This window comes from Catharus ustulatus, chromosome 1 (genome assembly GCF_009819885.2).
Source record: "Catharus ustulatus isolate bCatUst1 chromosome 1, bCatUst1.pri.v2, whole genome shotgun sequence".
NCBI classification, from domain to species: Eukaryota; Metazoa; Chordata; class Aves; order Passeriformes; family Turdidae; genus Catharus; species Catharus ustulatus.
Window position 1 is genome coordinate 18,919,564 of NC_046221.1, and position 16,225 is coordinate 18,935,788.

The 16,225-nt window shown below is 41.2% G+C and overlaps 2 protein-coding genes across 7 annotated transcripts in view; one reads left to right on the forward strand and one right to left on the reverse strand.

Moving 5' to 3' along the window:
• DNAJC1 (DnaJ heat shock protein family (Hsp40) member C1) overlaps positions 1–2,575 on the forward strand; it is a 110,536-nt gene extending 107,961 nt beyond the window's left edge. Inside the window, exons 10-12 of the mRNA XM_033068521.2 lie at positions 144–192; positions 661–1,139; positions 2,359–2,575. Of these exons, the coding sequence (XP_032924412.1) occupies positions 144–192; positions 661–1,139; positions 2,359–2,427 (597 nt within the window). The 3' untranslated portion in view covers positions 2,428–2,575. The remainder of the gene's footprint in view (positions 1–143; positions 193–660; positions 1,140–2,358) is intronic.
• A 4,195-nt stretch (positions 2,576–6,770) lies between these two features.
• Positions 6,771–16,225, reverse strand: part of MLLT10 (MLLT10 histone lysine methyltransferase DOT1L cofactor) — a 128,776-nt gene continuing 119,321 nt past the window's right edge. For 3 of the 6 annotated variants that reach the window (XM_033052913.1, XM_033052921.1, XM_033052941.1), the window contains 3 exons: positions 11,404–11,506; positions 10,478–10,690; positions 6,771–8,393 (listed from right to left, as the gene is read on the reverse strand). In XM_033052913.1, the coding sequence (XP_032908804.1) occupies positions 8,349–8,393; positions 10,478–10,690; positions 11,404–11,506 (361 nt within the window). In that variant the 3' untranslated portion in view covers positions 6,771–8,348. Of the gene's footprint in view, positions 8,411–10,477; positions 10,691–11,403; positions 11,507–16,225 lie in introns of all 6 variants that reach the window. The other 3 variants (XM_033052909.1, XM_033052949.1, XM_033052930.1) reach the window with 3 other exon arrangements.

Consider the following 16,225-nt stretch of genomic DNA (forward strand, 5'->3'; position numbering starts at 1 on the left):
GCCAGTTTGAACTCCACATATGAGCAAATGCAGCCAAAGAAAACAGCCTCACCATATTTACTGTGTCTTCAATGTAGGTGTTTTGTGGTAAGGTAATAACTCTTCAATACCCCAATGATATAATTTTTGTTGTTTTCATGCAGGTTACCCTGAAAGCCAAACAAGTGAAGGATTCTGTTACACATACACCAGGTGTGTGCTTATGAAAATTACTGGGTTTGGGTGATAGCTGTGCCTTTCAGAGTCTGCTCTGCAGAGAGATTTTTGCAACCTTGCCCTACTTTGAGAAAAGAGAACTGCTGGGTATTCTGAGAGAACATTTCTCTTTAGTTACATCCTCCCAGACTTTCTTATTTTGTTTTTGGTGGGGCTTGGTCATTTGTTTAGGTTGTTTTTTTTTCATATCATGTGGGAATTTAAGTAGCACTTCCTGTAGATCAGATAAGCTCCAAATTGGCAAAGTTCATCACCTTGATGATCAAGTGAATGCCTTGATTTCTCTATTTTGTTTTTCTTAAGCTTTTGTTTTTCTTAAGTCAGTCCATAAGAGATTTTTGTCCACTCTGCACTATTCTGAGAACCTTTAATTTGTGGGCAGCTCCCTGCTTGTTTGTGGGGTGTTTTACTTTTTGAGAAGTGTAACAGCAGTGCTTCTAACAGGTATCATTAGGCTCTCGGAGCTTAAAACGCTGGCTCACAATTCCAAAAATTTCAAAGTCAACATGAATCTGCCAGATCACATAATCACCCAGCGGGAAAGGGAAGAGGAGGTGGAGGAGGAGGGGAACTACAATCTTGTGTCAGAGCAGATGGATATCCAGACAGATCCAAAGGAGACCATGGCAAGTGAAACTAGACACCGCAGACGAAAAATTGTCAAAGCACCTGAAGCGGCTCTGCTGGCAACAAAAGAGGTACCAGAAGAGAAGGGCAGAGGGAGACGTCAGAAAGATTTTGATAACACTGAGCAAGAGGGAGAGAGTGATGATGAAAGCAGAAGAAGGGAGAAAAGCCGTGCACCAGAAGAACTGTGGACTCAAAATCAACAGAAACTTCTTGAAATGGCCTTGCAGCAGTATCCAAAGGGAACATCAGACCGCTGGGATAAAATAGCAAAATGCGTTCCTGGAAAAAGCAAGGTATGACTTATTTTGACTGAACTATAGTATAAATTGAGGGGAAAAATATTTGCTACCAATTTATAATTACCTTAAGAATGAGGGTCCATTAGAAAGGTGAGGCCTTTACTTGGCCTCTCAGTCCAGATTCAGGTGACCTAAAGAGCATTACTGTTGTGTCTGTTGCTTTATTTAAAACATTTTTCCATTTATTTCAGCTTCTTTGATCTAATACAGAAAATATTGAAATAACTCCTGTTTCATTTAAAATACCTACCTTTCCTCTGCCTTTCAGATCTTCAATTGCAGGACAAAATTAGATCTTAAAACAAATTTTGATTCATAATTAGTAACCAAATGTTTGTGAGCTGCTTTGCTTACATTTTCACAATACCTTTCTGAACCCATCTCAATGAACAAACAAAGTAACTAATCCATCTGCAAGTGTTAAATGCTCAATAATCAATGTAATGTTCTTTTTGTAAGTGTAGTTTTTAAAAATAGCATTAATTGTCATTGATACAGACAGTCTGTACTAGACTTTCCTAATAGTTGTGATAGCTTAGTTTGCTTGCTTCAGCCGTAGTACTGCAGAAAAGCCCTGTAATATTTGTGCCAAACACAGTGAGGGAGCAGGGAGTGCGTTGGGGAAGGATTTGGGTCTCTCTGGCTCTAAAGTTCTGCAGGTTCTGGTGTCAGCAGGTGCTGCATTAGTGACCTCAAAGGCTCGGCTTACCTTGCTTGCAGTGTGGCTCACACCTGAGTAACTGTTTTAAATGGATGCTGCAATACAGCTGTTCTATAATTGCTCTTGCAGTCATTGTCAAAAAGTACTGGGCAACTGTTTCTTGGGTTTGTGTGCTCTTCAAACAGATAAATGAACCGCTAAGAAATGTAAATTTCAAGTTCATTTTTCTAATCCCCTCTTCACTAGATGTAGATTCCCCTTCTCAAATCCAGCATGCAGCTTTAAAACAAGAAAACAACCAACCAACCAACCAAGAAAAAAACCAACAAAAACCCACAACAAAAAACCCCTACAAACAAACAAAAAACCAAACAACAACATCAACAAAAAAAATCCCAACAAAACAAAAAACATAACCCAGACCCAAACAAATAAAAAGCCCCTACACAACCCCCAGAACCCAGCTGCTCTTCTGGAATAAAGTAGCATGTATAGAGTTAAAGCAGTACTAAAATATCAACCTTTGAATAACGCTTTTGTGTTTCCTTTCAGGAGGAGTGTATAGCAAGATACAAGCTGCTTGTTGAACTGGTACAAAAGAAAAAAATGGCTAAAAGCTGAATGTTGTGAGCAAGAAGAGATATAGCTCATCTTTGTCAAAATGGGGTTTTAAATCTCATGTGCAGGAAATTGCATTTTTGTACCTCAGTATTTCTATACGTCATGTGCCTTAGTAGAAGAAAATATTAATAAATCTTATACAGTCTTACCTGGTTTGTGTGTTGAAGAATGAAGGTGTGTTTGTATTGAAGAGTTGCTTATGTGGATGACAGTCTAAAAGTGAGCTGTAGGAAGACTCCCTCTGATAACCACATACTGAATGTGGTAGGTTTGCAGCCAATGAATATACAAATAACTTATATTTGTTTTGAAAGAGAGAATTGACCTGAAACTGTTAAGGAAGCATGAGAGTAATGAATCTCTGCACTCAAAATATATTTTTCTTTCTTGCACCTCTAAATCCAAGACCATATGCTTATAAATACCTTATTCTTATAAATATCTAGTAATGTTTTGAAATAAGTAGTATTTTTAATAGTAACTTCTACATATATTCATATGCACCTGCAATACCTTCTTTTGGAAACATAGATACAAAATAATGTATCTATTTTTTTTTCACAGAGAACTTCACAGCTTAACTGCGCTGGAAGTTAAACATATTTAGAAGCTGTGATTTGGGTGCTAATCAATGGAACAGGAATTCTGTGCTACTTTGAAGGAAGAATCTTAGTGAGCTAAGTGAGGTATTTTCAAGAGGTACCAGAAAAACTTGACTTTCAAAAGCATTTAGTCATCCAGAACACTCAATGAGAGATGACTAGATGTAAAGCACAGTAATTGAAATGGCTGCAAAGAAAAGCTGCTAAAATGGTGAAGCAAATTGGTGAAAATTAATGGGTGGAGCTGGGGTAGAACATGAGCAAATGGAGATGTACTGTTCATGAAAAAACCAGACTGGTAATGGGAATATTTCTGCAGTTTCTAAAAGAGAAAGCAAGTAATGGAAGAGTTTAGCCTGTGAGGAAGAGAGAGTCATGTTTCTTTTTCACTCTGGCTTTACAAGACTAGACCTGGGACAGTTCAGTGTATCACACTTTGAGATGTGGACCATCCAGAAGAGAGCAGAGAGAATGATCCAGTGTTTGCATTGCCTGATTTGCTAGGAAGGTAATTGTTGGTATTTGCTCTAGACTAGAGGGAGAGAAAAATCTTCCAGGCATGTAGAAGAGAACTTTGCAATTGATGTGATCCATATGGAACTGTTACAAATCTGCTGTGGCTGTGAAGAATAACAATGGGCTTAGTTTGGAGTGAGAACTATCTTAGCTAGGTGTTAGGGCAAAAAAATCCAGTGGCAAATGTAACAAGGGAGGACTATTGACACCTTTATTGCTGGAGATGTAAACTTAACGAAAGCACCTGCTCAGGAGTGGCCACATCCCCAGTGGGTGTGTGGCAATAGTCACACACTGTTCTCCCAACACCTTCTGCTTCCCTCCACCACAGCCTTTCTGCACAGGGGTCAAAGGAAGAAGGACAAGCACTGCTGACTGGTAAGAATTTTTGTTTGTAAGACCATTCACACTGAGAAACTTAAAACAACGTTCCTGACAAATCCACTTTACCAGAGGGAAGATGTTTAAGCATGGGCAAAGGTTAAACATGCCATGCTGTCACACTTGTGGGGTTGAACACCTGAAGTGCTGGGTGTCTGTCTAATCACAGGTGCTGCTTATGCCTGTATGGAGGGAATCAATGGATTGCATCCTTACTGCTTGGAGACTGAACCTTCCTGAAAGCAGAGGCAAGCTGGCTGTGTAAGAGAAATGCACTCACCTCTTGCACAGTCGCACTGCACCAGGAATTGGTGACAGGCCCAACTGTCTCAGCATCAAGAACTGGGAAGGTTTTGCAAAGCAGGGGTGGGTCCTTTGGAACTGAAGGTCTTGGATGGGGAATGTACATCAGTGCCCTGCACCAGTGGATCTCTGCTCTGCAACCAGATGTTCAGATCCCATCTGGGAGCCATCCCTCACAGAGGGGGTTAGTGAAGGCTTCATCCAGGGCACATCCAGTCCTGCTTCATGTTCAGTTCAAGAGGAATTGGCCCACCCTGAGCCTTAGCTTTAGTGTTTGGCAGTGGGGAAGAAGGAGGCCTGGACAGGAGTCCAAGACCTTCAGAACCTTTCAGGGTCCTCTCTGGGTTGCCAGGTGTTTTCTGGATAATGACACAGCCTGTTCAGCAGTACCTTTAGTCTGTGGTGACTGAGGTCAGACATGATGCTCACCAGAGAAGTGGAAGACTGTAGCCAGGCTTTGTTTTCTCACGGGTCTGTTACCCACCACAACAGCTTGTTTTTCTAAAATTTTCTGTCCATGAAAACCGAGGTCACGCAAGACTTTGGATTTAAGCAACTTCATCCAACTTTTGTTCTAGCACAGAATCTAGCAGATTTCCTTTCACTAATACTAATATTTGCCTGCTAGCAAAATACATTTACTTTCCTGGGCAGTTTTGAGTTGCATCTCAGCAATGCTTTTGCACCATAACTTTGTGTCCAGTCCTACAGACAGTCTGTGCTGTAGGTCCTAGACTCTGACTTGCACCTGAACAGGTCTGATCTGAGCCTACTTTGAGCGTCTTTGCTTGTCTCTGCTGCTGGCACAGGCAGAGCACTATGGAAAGGAGTTTTTTGGAGCAGATGAGACAGGGAGGGCAATACTCCCTTACATGCTGAGGATAAAGTCCACTGCCAAGCTAGAGGATCCTGACAACCATACACAAGTGAGTAGAATATGACTGAGATGCTGTGAAGTGCTCTCATTTAGTTCTAGAGAAAAGACCAGCAGATGCTGTTCAGCAGTGTCCTTTTGTAAATGTAGGTGTTTGGACTTTATTACTTTCAACTTTATAGTTCTCAGTGTTTGAACTAATTTTTAAAACAGGTATGTTTCAGGAAAGATTTTGCAACGTGACCTCTTTGTGAGATGACAGGACCTGAAAACAAGAGGGCAACTGAAGAGTTCTCCTTTAGGCAGACCCAACAGTAAGATTTTAGTGCAGCTTATGAAAAACAGGCATCAGAAAACTGGTCAGTTTAAAGGTCACACAGTGTTACTGCTGAATGAGTTGCTCCTGCTAACACAGCTTGAATGGATAAAGTTGATAAAAGCAGGATTTCAGGTGTTGTAAACTGTCCAGAATTAGTTGGCTTCTGCAAGGTTTGTTGTCATTGTTGTGAGTAAAGTGAGGGTTTGGTCAAAAATCTTCTGAATGCAGCCACTTTAGTCTGTGCTGCTGTCGTGACACTGAGCCAAGAGCAGTTCCCAGCACACTTGGAGAGCTCAGCAGCTTGGCTGCCAGGGACCTGAACAGGGGCCCAGGCTGCTTTGGCATCCAAAGCATTCTGCAGGGACAGCACTGTAGGCTTTACTGAACTGGTGCCAAATCAGCCACAGACCATCACCTCTCATGTCAGGACCTGAAAAATCATTGAAACAAGGTTGGTTTTGACTGCATCTGGTCCTCATGTGAACTTGGCTTTGATGTGGTCTCTTTCTTTAAAGGGCTGGTGAATTGAATTTTTGTTTGGATGTCAGAACTGTCCTTTCCATTATTTCCTTTTAGGCAGTCCCTCCAATAAAGAAATACACGAGGAAAGGGAGGACTTAGCACTTTTACTGATCCCTATGGTATTGCTCCAATTGGAGCAAGGTGACTTTGCACTTTTGCCTAAGCACTTTTTCCTTTGGTTTAGGTCCATGAATAAAGCAGCAGTCCATGGTTCCAGAAGTGGCACTAAGGATTGCCTGGAGGCCTTGTGCCAAGAGCAGGGGCAGATTGGGCTTTTCTTCCCCCTCCTCTCAGTCTGGCAGTACCAACTGTAACTTTGGGGCCCGACCAGGAGTTCAGCTATTTACCAACCTTCCCATGGACAGTAAACAAAATTCATGGAAACAAGGACTGTGCTGGTTTTACAGAAAGTACAGTTCAAAGATTACAGCAACAACCTCAGCCTCACTCCCCTCACCCAGGCACGGTGCAGATAAGGCACCATCCCCTGCCCACTGAGCTCTCACCAAGTTACACCAGAACAAACTGGAGCTGCAGGACAACAGCCACTGCTCCTGTCATTCCAGTCATTCTTCTTTGAAGGGTGAAAGCAAAATCTGACATCAGACCCAGGGCTGCAACAGGCATTTCTGTCCAGTAAGCAGAAATATCCCTGGACAGTTTTTCAGCTACATCGGTGTCTTGTGAAAGCAAAAATTTACATGAAAAATAGTTCTTCAAACTTCTTGTAATAAAATTTAGTAGCCATGTGCAAATCAAACCCTCTTGTGTGATGTTACTAAAAATATTCCTTTCTTCTACGAGACTGACATTCACACAAGTCATATACAATGATAAACATTATTAAAGTTTATTAACAAAAGCTTTGTACATATCTTTTCATACACTTGGAATTTTACATCTAGTCAAAATAACAGCACATTTCCATCTTACCTTTTGTACAAATTGTTACAGAATATCCACCAGTGGGGCGAGTAAGTAAAATAAACCACTGGTTTACTTTTGTAAAGTATCTACAAAAGTGATTTGCGACATTTTTTAAAAATTCCCCAGAACATATAAAAATAAATTATTTTTACTTTTTCAATTAAATCTACTAATTAGAAATATTACAAATCAAAATATCAATGTTTTCTTATGAATTCTTCACAATACAAAACAGATTCACAAAACTTTATTTACAGAAATGAGGTAAGAACTGTGCAATGTTTAACTAAGAAACATATTGCAGAATTAGCATGTTCTTCCAAATAAGTACACAGTGGAGGTCTAATTACAGCTGGGTCGTTTCCGCTAATAATTCCCACCTCTCTTGATTAGTGGTCATTACCCCCATTTAAACTGTCCTTCACCACCCTGCATAGACTCGCCACGAGATCAGCAACTGCCCGAAGTGTTGTAACACAAGTTCACCCGTTTCAACCACTGGGAAATTTTAGTGGGAAATGGTAACTCACTTTTTTGGTAATTTATTAGTGAAAAGTGACCCAGGTAACAATCTGCCTGAGCTCTCTACAGTGGTATAAACACCTCTAGGAAAGGCAGAACAAGGCTGCTGGTGCAAGACAGAATATTCCCGCTGCTAACAAGGACACATCTAGTGCATGATCAGCTGTTTGCAGCCATTTCAACAAAATGGAGGTAGCAACAGGCACTTGGTTTAGGCCAAACACTACACAAACTTCTTCCAGCGTGGCCTTCTCATCTGGTAAGAAAACTTTGTCACTGGAACCAAACTGGTTCCTTTAAAAACCTCAGAACTCTAAAACCTACACCAAAATTAATAAACTTTGGATTCCATACCATAATTCTTATTCAAGAAAAACTCCAACTATACAACAATAGGAATTTAAAGGAATAAAAAGTTCAGAAGTCAATTCCCTTATGAGTCAGGTTCCAAAACAGGCATTTTAAAAAAGAAACAATGAACAGCAAGTCCCAGCTGCCATTACAAGCTCAGTCCAAAAGGATCTGTTATAACTGCAGCAGCAAGATCAGATGGGCTGGGGTTGGGCTGTTAAAACTACTGCTCTGAAACCAAAGCAATGCAGCACTGCAGACAGGTTACAGCCTTTCAGTCTGTGAGATTAGGACTGAAGAGTGAAGTGGATGTTCTTCTGTGGTTGAATTTGTACTTAGTACCATCATATTGACAAAATAATTATGATTTGCAGAGTTTTATCTACTTCACAGTCTGAGACATTAAAAAGTACATCCATTTTAGTGCAACAAGAAAGCAAATGAAAGCCTACCAAAAATATCCTTATGAAAATTATTAACCTCTTGCTGTGCAGTAAGAGTTCCTTGTTGCTCTTTTTCAATCTGCAGAAAGGGAACCTGGGGTTTGCAGCCACATGAAGTGCTATAACAGCAGGACGTGCACGGCTCAAGTGTCATTCAAATGTCAACTCTTCTCTGACGCAACTGGTCCAGTTTTATCATTGAGCCTCTGTGTAAGAGAAAATACTTCTAAAAATCAGATTATACCATACAGAGCTAAGTAAAATCCAATTCATAAAGATGACAAAGCAGCTGAGGTACATTCACTAGAGCAATCTAAGTAGTAACTTCATCATTGTAAAAAATAACCACGTACTGTAGAATAAAAAGTGGGAAAGAATAATTAAAGGAGCAGTCCTGGATTGAAGCAACTAATGCTAAGGTCATGCCAGGCAGCATTAGAAAACACCAACTCTCCTTCCTTCCAACAAAAGTGGCTATTCCTGGCCATGGGTCTCTCTAAAACTGCAAGACGGTCAAGAGAAACACCAGGTGACCTCTGCTACTTTTGCCCACTAGAGAGGGCTGAAATCTACACTTCTCCACCAGGACAAATACAATTTCCAATTTGCCCATCACAATTCTTTATTTCATATATTGCTACAAAGACATTTCCTGCAAGTAATGAATAGGAGTGAGCAAAAATCTCATCTCATTCACTGAGCATTCAGAAATGCCTGAAAACCTGTTTAAACTAGAAATGAGATTAAAACAGTCGAACTCTGGCAAATAGAGAATTTGTTAAAAACAGTTCAACAATCTGTGCAACTTGTCTCAATTCTAGCCTTAAAAAAAAAATCTATTTCAAAAATAAATTTTTGGTAAGGGATTTGTTCGAAAGATGTTTTGAGATTTCTTGGAATTATTTACAGCTAACTGTTAACATGAAAACTGTAATGGCATATTTGTAAAAGTACTGCAGGGCACAGACCTAGTAATGGCCATTTAGAAAAAAATAAGATATTTTTGCTTGGACGTACACCAAATATAGGGTCTTAATTCTATTCACTACTAGTTTTTGGAAAATACGGGGAGATCAGTTTTAAACATATGAGAACAAACTGTGAAAATTTATGAATGAAGGCAAGGCCTGGAGGCAATGCCAGCACATTTGTTGTGACAGTCAGTGACCCTGACAGCAGGGCCTGACCACAGTGACCGTTCGCAGCCGCGATGTCACAACTGCCCAAAGCTGAACAAAAGTAAGTGTTCACAATTTTGAATGGAAGGGAGCTGTTTCCAGGAAAAATCATCTTGAGAATTCATCATTTATGTGGTTTGTGTCTGGAAGTGTGTACTGCCTGGAAGTACCACAGAAGCACAGCCCAGTCCTCCAGCACAGTGCTCCTAAAGTAGCTGGAGGATTTGGGAGTGGGAAGCAGAGAGGGGATTCACATTTAGCCCACACTCTCCCCACCTGCTCTTGCAGACAAGCTTCTCTTTCTTCTCTACCACTACCACTTGCTGTCTTCTCCAAGGAATGCTGAAACTTTATGTCTTCCTGCTCTATTCATCCTTTGTTTACCAAGTTTCATATGCTCCTTCCTTTATCCTCTCATCTTAACTGTACGATCCTTAAAGAATGAAGCCTGTTCTCTGATTTCCTGAAGAATGATGTCTTGTCTTGGGGATGGAGATCATAGGCAAATACTGAAGATAATGAAACATCTTTGCCAGAAAAATGTGTCTCATTTTTTAATCTGTCCAGGAAAGGTTTATTACTCTATGAAGCGGAAGAGCTGCTCAGCCTCCCAATGTACAGCCTCATTTTCCCAGGCCAGCACCAAGATGCTCATTCTCCTGACACAGATTCCAACTTTCCAGCAATGGGCTTCTCACCTCTCAAGCCATCAGCTAATCCCCACAGCTCCACAGGGCCTGAGGCCTGGCCAAGGCAAATTCACCAGCAAGGCGGTAAAAGAAATGATGCACAAAACAGTGGACACAATGCTGGGTAAGAAGTAGGGTGAGGAGGACTAGGGCTGCAGTTGTAATTACAAGAGGAAGGCAAGGGTCACTGGGTTGGTGTCCTGATCCAGGGAAGCAACAGCATGCAGCAGACATGTTTGATGCGACTACAAGTTCACAGAGTTCCGAGCCTCATTTAAGTGCAGCCCAAGGCTCAAGAAAAATAAAATAAAGACAAAAAATCCACAATCTTTGATTTGTGAGTACAGGCACATAACCTGCTCCTTATCTTTTAGGTACCTCCTGGAGGTACTGCATGGAAAGTGAGGTGAGAAGTATACTTACTGTCACCTTCTGAGCTGCGTTATCTCCATGAATTGTAAGGAATGGGTTGGTAGCAGCTGCATTAAGTGGTGAGGCCTGTGTGCCTGAAAGTAAGTTGTTTATGGGTATCTGTGCTCCTCCAGTAATCTGCAATTGCTGTACTTCAGACTGATGGTGTTGGTGATGGTGATGTTGTTGCTGTACTAATTGATACAAAAGGGCCTGATGCTGTTCCTTGAGTAATATGGGGAGAGGGAGGAGGAAGAAAAAAAGATCAATAATTAGTTGCTGAAAAATAGCTCCTCCCTGGGTTCCTGCTTATCCAGATCTTCAGGCAGTGCAACCCTTAAACTAATCCCAGCTAATTTTGGTTACACTAATGAAGCTCCATGAGACTATGGGAAACAAAGTTCCTGAGACTTCCTGAAATCAGTAGCTCAGCACAAGTTCAGCTAAGCCTGCTGGCTTCATCAGGCCTCTGTACTAAAACCACACAATTAATGATACAAATAGTAAACCGGTTACCTAATGGCCTATATGAATACTACAAGCAGAGCAAAGACAGCTCATGAGATGATACCCAAAGTATTTACTAGTGTTCCAGTGGAATCAAAGACAGGTCACAATACTGTTAGAATCCACACATGCTCCCAAGCTCTGCTGCCCACAGCTGATGCTGAGAGAGACAAGCCTCCATGTCCACACAGGACAAAATGGAACTGAAGGCAGTAGGGAATGATTCTTGTAGCTATACACACAGCCCAATAATATCCTAACATTTTACATGACTATAATCCAAAAAGGTTGAAGCAACTGAAAGACTAAAATATTATCAAAGCCTTTAATATCAAGCTAAATGCATTACTACTGTTTCTATTAAGCTGAGGAGTTTATCCATGCCTTAGAATACAGTAGAGGAATAAATCATAATTAACTGAAAAACTTACTGATGTGAGTTGCTGGGTACTTAGTAATTGCTGAAATTGCTGGTGCTGTTGATGGAGTAATAGTTGTCTCTGTTGGTCAGAAAGCAATCCTAGTCCCGAGGCACTGTAGGGTTGGACAGGGCAATACTGTGGTTTATATGGAAGTATGGGAACTTTTTGCTTCAGCTTTCCATTAAAGAAAAGATGTACATGAACGGACAGACCCTATTTTGCACTTGATTTCATACTGCAAATATTGTCTGACTGTCCATTTGCAATTTCTGACACCACCCAAGTCTCATTTATGCTGAGCAACAGCAACATCTTGCCTGTAACAAGTCTACTCCATGCATGTTATTTGAAACTTCGATAATAATTACCAATTATAAAGTACTTTTCAAATACTTTGTATAGAAAAACCAGATTTTATATTATAAGACAGCTCTTGCCAAACTTTAACACCTAGTTACTAAGCATTTATTTTACCTTGGTTTCCTTCTAATTCCCATCTTTTGTGTGATTCAAACCACTCATATTACCCACACTTTGTCTGTAATTCAGCAAACACCAGCCTTGCAAGGGGCCAAGGGATGCTGCTATTGAATGAACTCGCCTGGGCTTTTGCCAACTACTTCGCTCCCAGTCTCTATTTTCATGCCTACAAAAAATTGTCTGCAAATATTTAGGGACCTGGGCAGGGCATAGATCCAGCTGACAACTAGGCTGTAAATGAAGGGTTTCTTCAGCTATACCAGTTTACTGCAAACCAACAGCATGAATGAGGGTGTTGGGAATAGAAGACCCGGAAGACAGCTGGATTTACTCTTTCAGTACAATGTTAGCTTTTACTAGTTTTAAACACCCATTAAAATATTAAAGGTGGTTTCATGATAGGTTTATCCTGCTGTTGAAAAATTACAGTAATTTCATGACTATAAGGCGCACCCTTTTGACTAAAACTTTGGCCTGAACCCGGAAGTGTGCCTTATAGTCTGGTGCGCCTTATATGTGAACAAAGTTCGGAAATTTGCCAATCCGGAAGTGTGAGCTGCGAGCCGCGGGGGGAGCCAGCAGGGCCGCGGCTGCCGGGTGCAGGCAAGCCCAGGGGCCCACAGCGCCGTGGCTGCCGGGTTGAGGCGGGGTCTTGGCCAGCAACCACGCGGGGGGAGCCGGCAGCGGATCCTCGCTGCAAAAAAAAAAAAGTGCGCCTTATAGTCCAGTGCACCTTACATATGGACAAAAGTTCGGAAATTTGCTGACTCCTGGAAGCGCGCCTTATAATCCAGTGCACCTTATGGTCATGAAATTACTGTAAGTATCTCCCTTTCAGCTGTACACTTCTGTCTCCTCCCCTCATACTGGGTCTTGCACAAAGGACTGCAACCTGTGGGAACTGAGCTGAAACTTGAACCAATACAGAACACACTGACAGATTCTCTGTTCATGTAAATGAGGTCACTGTGTGATGCACAAGTTCTAGTAAGAAGGTGTGTACAGGATGACAGGATTGCTTGTTGGGATTGGTAGTAAGGAATTATTCACTTAAATCAGTCACAAATCCACACCATTAGGCTACAATCACATAGCTCCTCAGGGCATAGTATTTATCTTGCATTTTTACAGCAGCCAGCAAACTGTGGTCCAACTGCTGTAATGTGACTTTGTGTTAACCAGCCAATATACCAGAAAATACCCAAAGATAACCATTCTCTCCTACTGGGACAGGGAAAGCCACATATAAACTTTATCTCATTCTTTGTTGCATGGTCTCAGCACTACAGGACACAGCTGGTGGGCTGCACTTAGGATTTCCTATGGGGAAACAGAAGCCTACGTCAATGGGAAGTTTATGGAGCCGGACAGAATCCACCTAAGGCTACTGAGGGAGTTGATGGAAGTGCACACAGAGACCCTTTCAACCATCTTCCAGCAGCCCTGGCTGACTGGGATCTCGAGATCCCAGCTGACTGCAAGATAGCAAATGGATAGCAAACAGAAGGTCTGGAAGAAGGATCTCAGCATCAGGCCTTGTCAGTCTGACCTCTGCGCAAGGGAAGGCCATGGAGAAGATCCTCTGGAGAGCCATCACACGTACAAGACAATCAGGGGATCAGGCCCAGCCAGCACAGGTTTTGTGAAAGGCAGCTCCTGCTTGACTGGCCTGATCTCCTGTGACAAACAAGATGACCTGATTGGTGGGTGAGGGAAAGGCTGAGAATGCATCTACCAGAACTTAGGTAAAGCCTTTCACACTATTTCCCACAGTATTCTGATTAATATTACCATAATTTCCTTCTCTTTTTACCTCACTTTTTCTGTATTCTTTTATACTAGAATAAATCTTCTCCACTATTTTAGTTCGTTCTTTTAGCCCATTCTATATTTCTCTCAGATCATGTTTTACCTTTGCACTTCTTTTTCTGCTGTTGCTCTCACTTCTCTTTAATCACTCTGCCTGCCTCTCTTGCTCTGCATTGACACTTGAAAGAAAATACCCTCAGTCAGCTGCTGAGATCTTGGTGTCTAGAAACAAAACTGAACTGCAGAGAACAAAATGCTGCAGCTCCCAAGCTTCCCAGAAGAGACAGTTCACTGGATTTCACCACTGAGCTTTCTCTAAACCGGACCAGCTTGGAATGTAAATTTAATCCTTTTCAGCTTCTCACTAAAAGGTATATGATCGGTCTGAAACTCCCCATCCTACACTCTTCTCTGGTTGTGAATGTAAAGAAACAATCCTATCTCTTTCCTCAAATCACTTAATCTCCCACTTGCTGGCAATCTGTACTAAGCCATCTTTTTCCCCAGAAAAGGATCAAGTATTTTTCTCTGCTGAATGAATGTGGGTTCTTTTACCTACAACTTGAAACTCTCTCCAACAAATCAGTGTTCTCTCACCTCCTTGTGTGCCACAGTTAGAGAGTTCATATGAATAAGGACAATATGCATAAAGAAGTCTTCATGGATTGGTGAACACTTGGCCTATTTTTCACATTAAACTGTTGGATCAGATTCTGAAGCTTGGGAAGTTATTGTAACAAGCAACTTCCAGGAACATCTGGCAAGTCTTTTAAAGTTACAGAACAATACCCTGAAGTTAGAAAGCATGGCTGAGTTCTCACATGGCTTTCCAACATGTTGCCAATACTAATTTAAACCACCTCCAACCCTGATCCCAGCACACAATCTAACCAAGGTCCAAGAGCTCACATCACCACAGCACCTAACCTTTGAGCCTGTCTGAGCTTGGTACCATTCAACCTTCCCACCAGGGCAGTTCAAAGAGCAAGGGTACGCTGGGAAATACAGCATTAAATAAATAGTCAACCAGTTGCCACTGAAGCACCAAACTCAAGCCTGGCAGGTGTCCCATGGACTTCCAGAACCAATAATTTCAACCAGTGGAAAGTATTTTTTGTCCCTTTTTTTTTCCTTCCTTCAAAATCATCCCAGAGCCTCTTTGCAAACTCAGTTCCCATAACAAAATGGTTTATCATATATTTCATTAAAGCATTTGTAGTGGGACAAACAGGAATGAGGAATGCACATGTCATTACCAGAATCATAATAGCACTAACATTTCTGAGCTTTTCCCTTCTAAACATACAATCAGAAATACTGAGAAGTCACAGAAAATGAGCATAATTGTGAAACACCTCAAAAGGAAGAGGGCCTGGGAAATAATGTGGGTGAGCTCAAATAAAGCAGAGAACTGTGTGAAAAGTGCACTTATAAATTTAATATAAACATTAATTTTAAATTAGTATTACTGAGGGAGCAGTGCAGAAAGAGAGTATGCCATAGTAGAAACAGAGAAGTGGAAGTGCTGACAGATTTGTACAGCATAAGCTTGTTGTGGCAGAAAACAGGGAGTCGTTGGGAGTATTTCAGACTCTACTAAAGGTTAGAATGAGAGCTTAAGAACAGGACACTCGCCGCAGTATTTTGCATGAATTGGAACATTCTACCACTAGGCTACACAATTAAGAGTTACAGCACTAAAAATGGGTATTAAAAAAGAAAGAGAACTTTTGCAATACAAAGAGAAGCAAATAATCTGTGTTAAAACAAAATCATCTGAGAAAACAGTGGCATGACTGGTATTTAGCATAACTGATATACACTGGCAGTACCTGAAAGTGAAAAGCAGCATGCAACTGGTTAATATGATTGATCTTGTCTAGTATTTCTCACTCTTTCTCACACTTTTGGGGGAAAGAATGCAAAATTTTTGTGTTTTTTGCAAACCTCTGATGGCTCAAGAAAGACACAAACTTTTCATGAACAGAATGTGTTTTGTTTATCCTATGAAACCTCATGTTCACAGAGGATATAAACTATGAAAAATACAGGCTCCTCAGGAAAAACGTAATGACACATGCAAACAACAGTGTACACTAGAAAGTGTCAGATTTTATGAGCCTACTGAAGCAATACCACACAATAAATAATACAGTATACAAATATTCAGGAGCTGCCAAACCAACAGGAAGCAAAGAAACTGGAAAAAGCAAGCTAGGAAATCAGGGATCCCTTGCCTCATTCCAATCGCGTATGTCTTTTTTCGATGGATAATCCACCATAATCTCCCAAAATAAACTCTACTTAAAGACAAGCAATCCACTCCCTATTTACAGGCACTTCTTTCTACATAGATATGTAGCTTTCCTTCCTAAGTGAAGGATAGCACAAGGTATGTGGAGAAAGGGAGCAGCGAGAAAGAGCTGGCCCAGGTTCTGCTCTATCCCAAAACACTTCCAGACCAAGAAGTCCATTCCTCCTCCTGGAAAGCAGCTGTTTCTTTTGTTACCCATTTGCCTTGCAGCTCAAGCAGCAGCAGTTT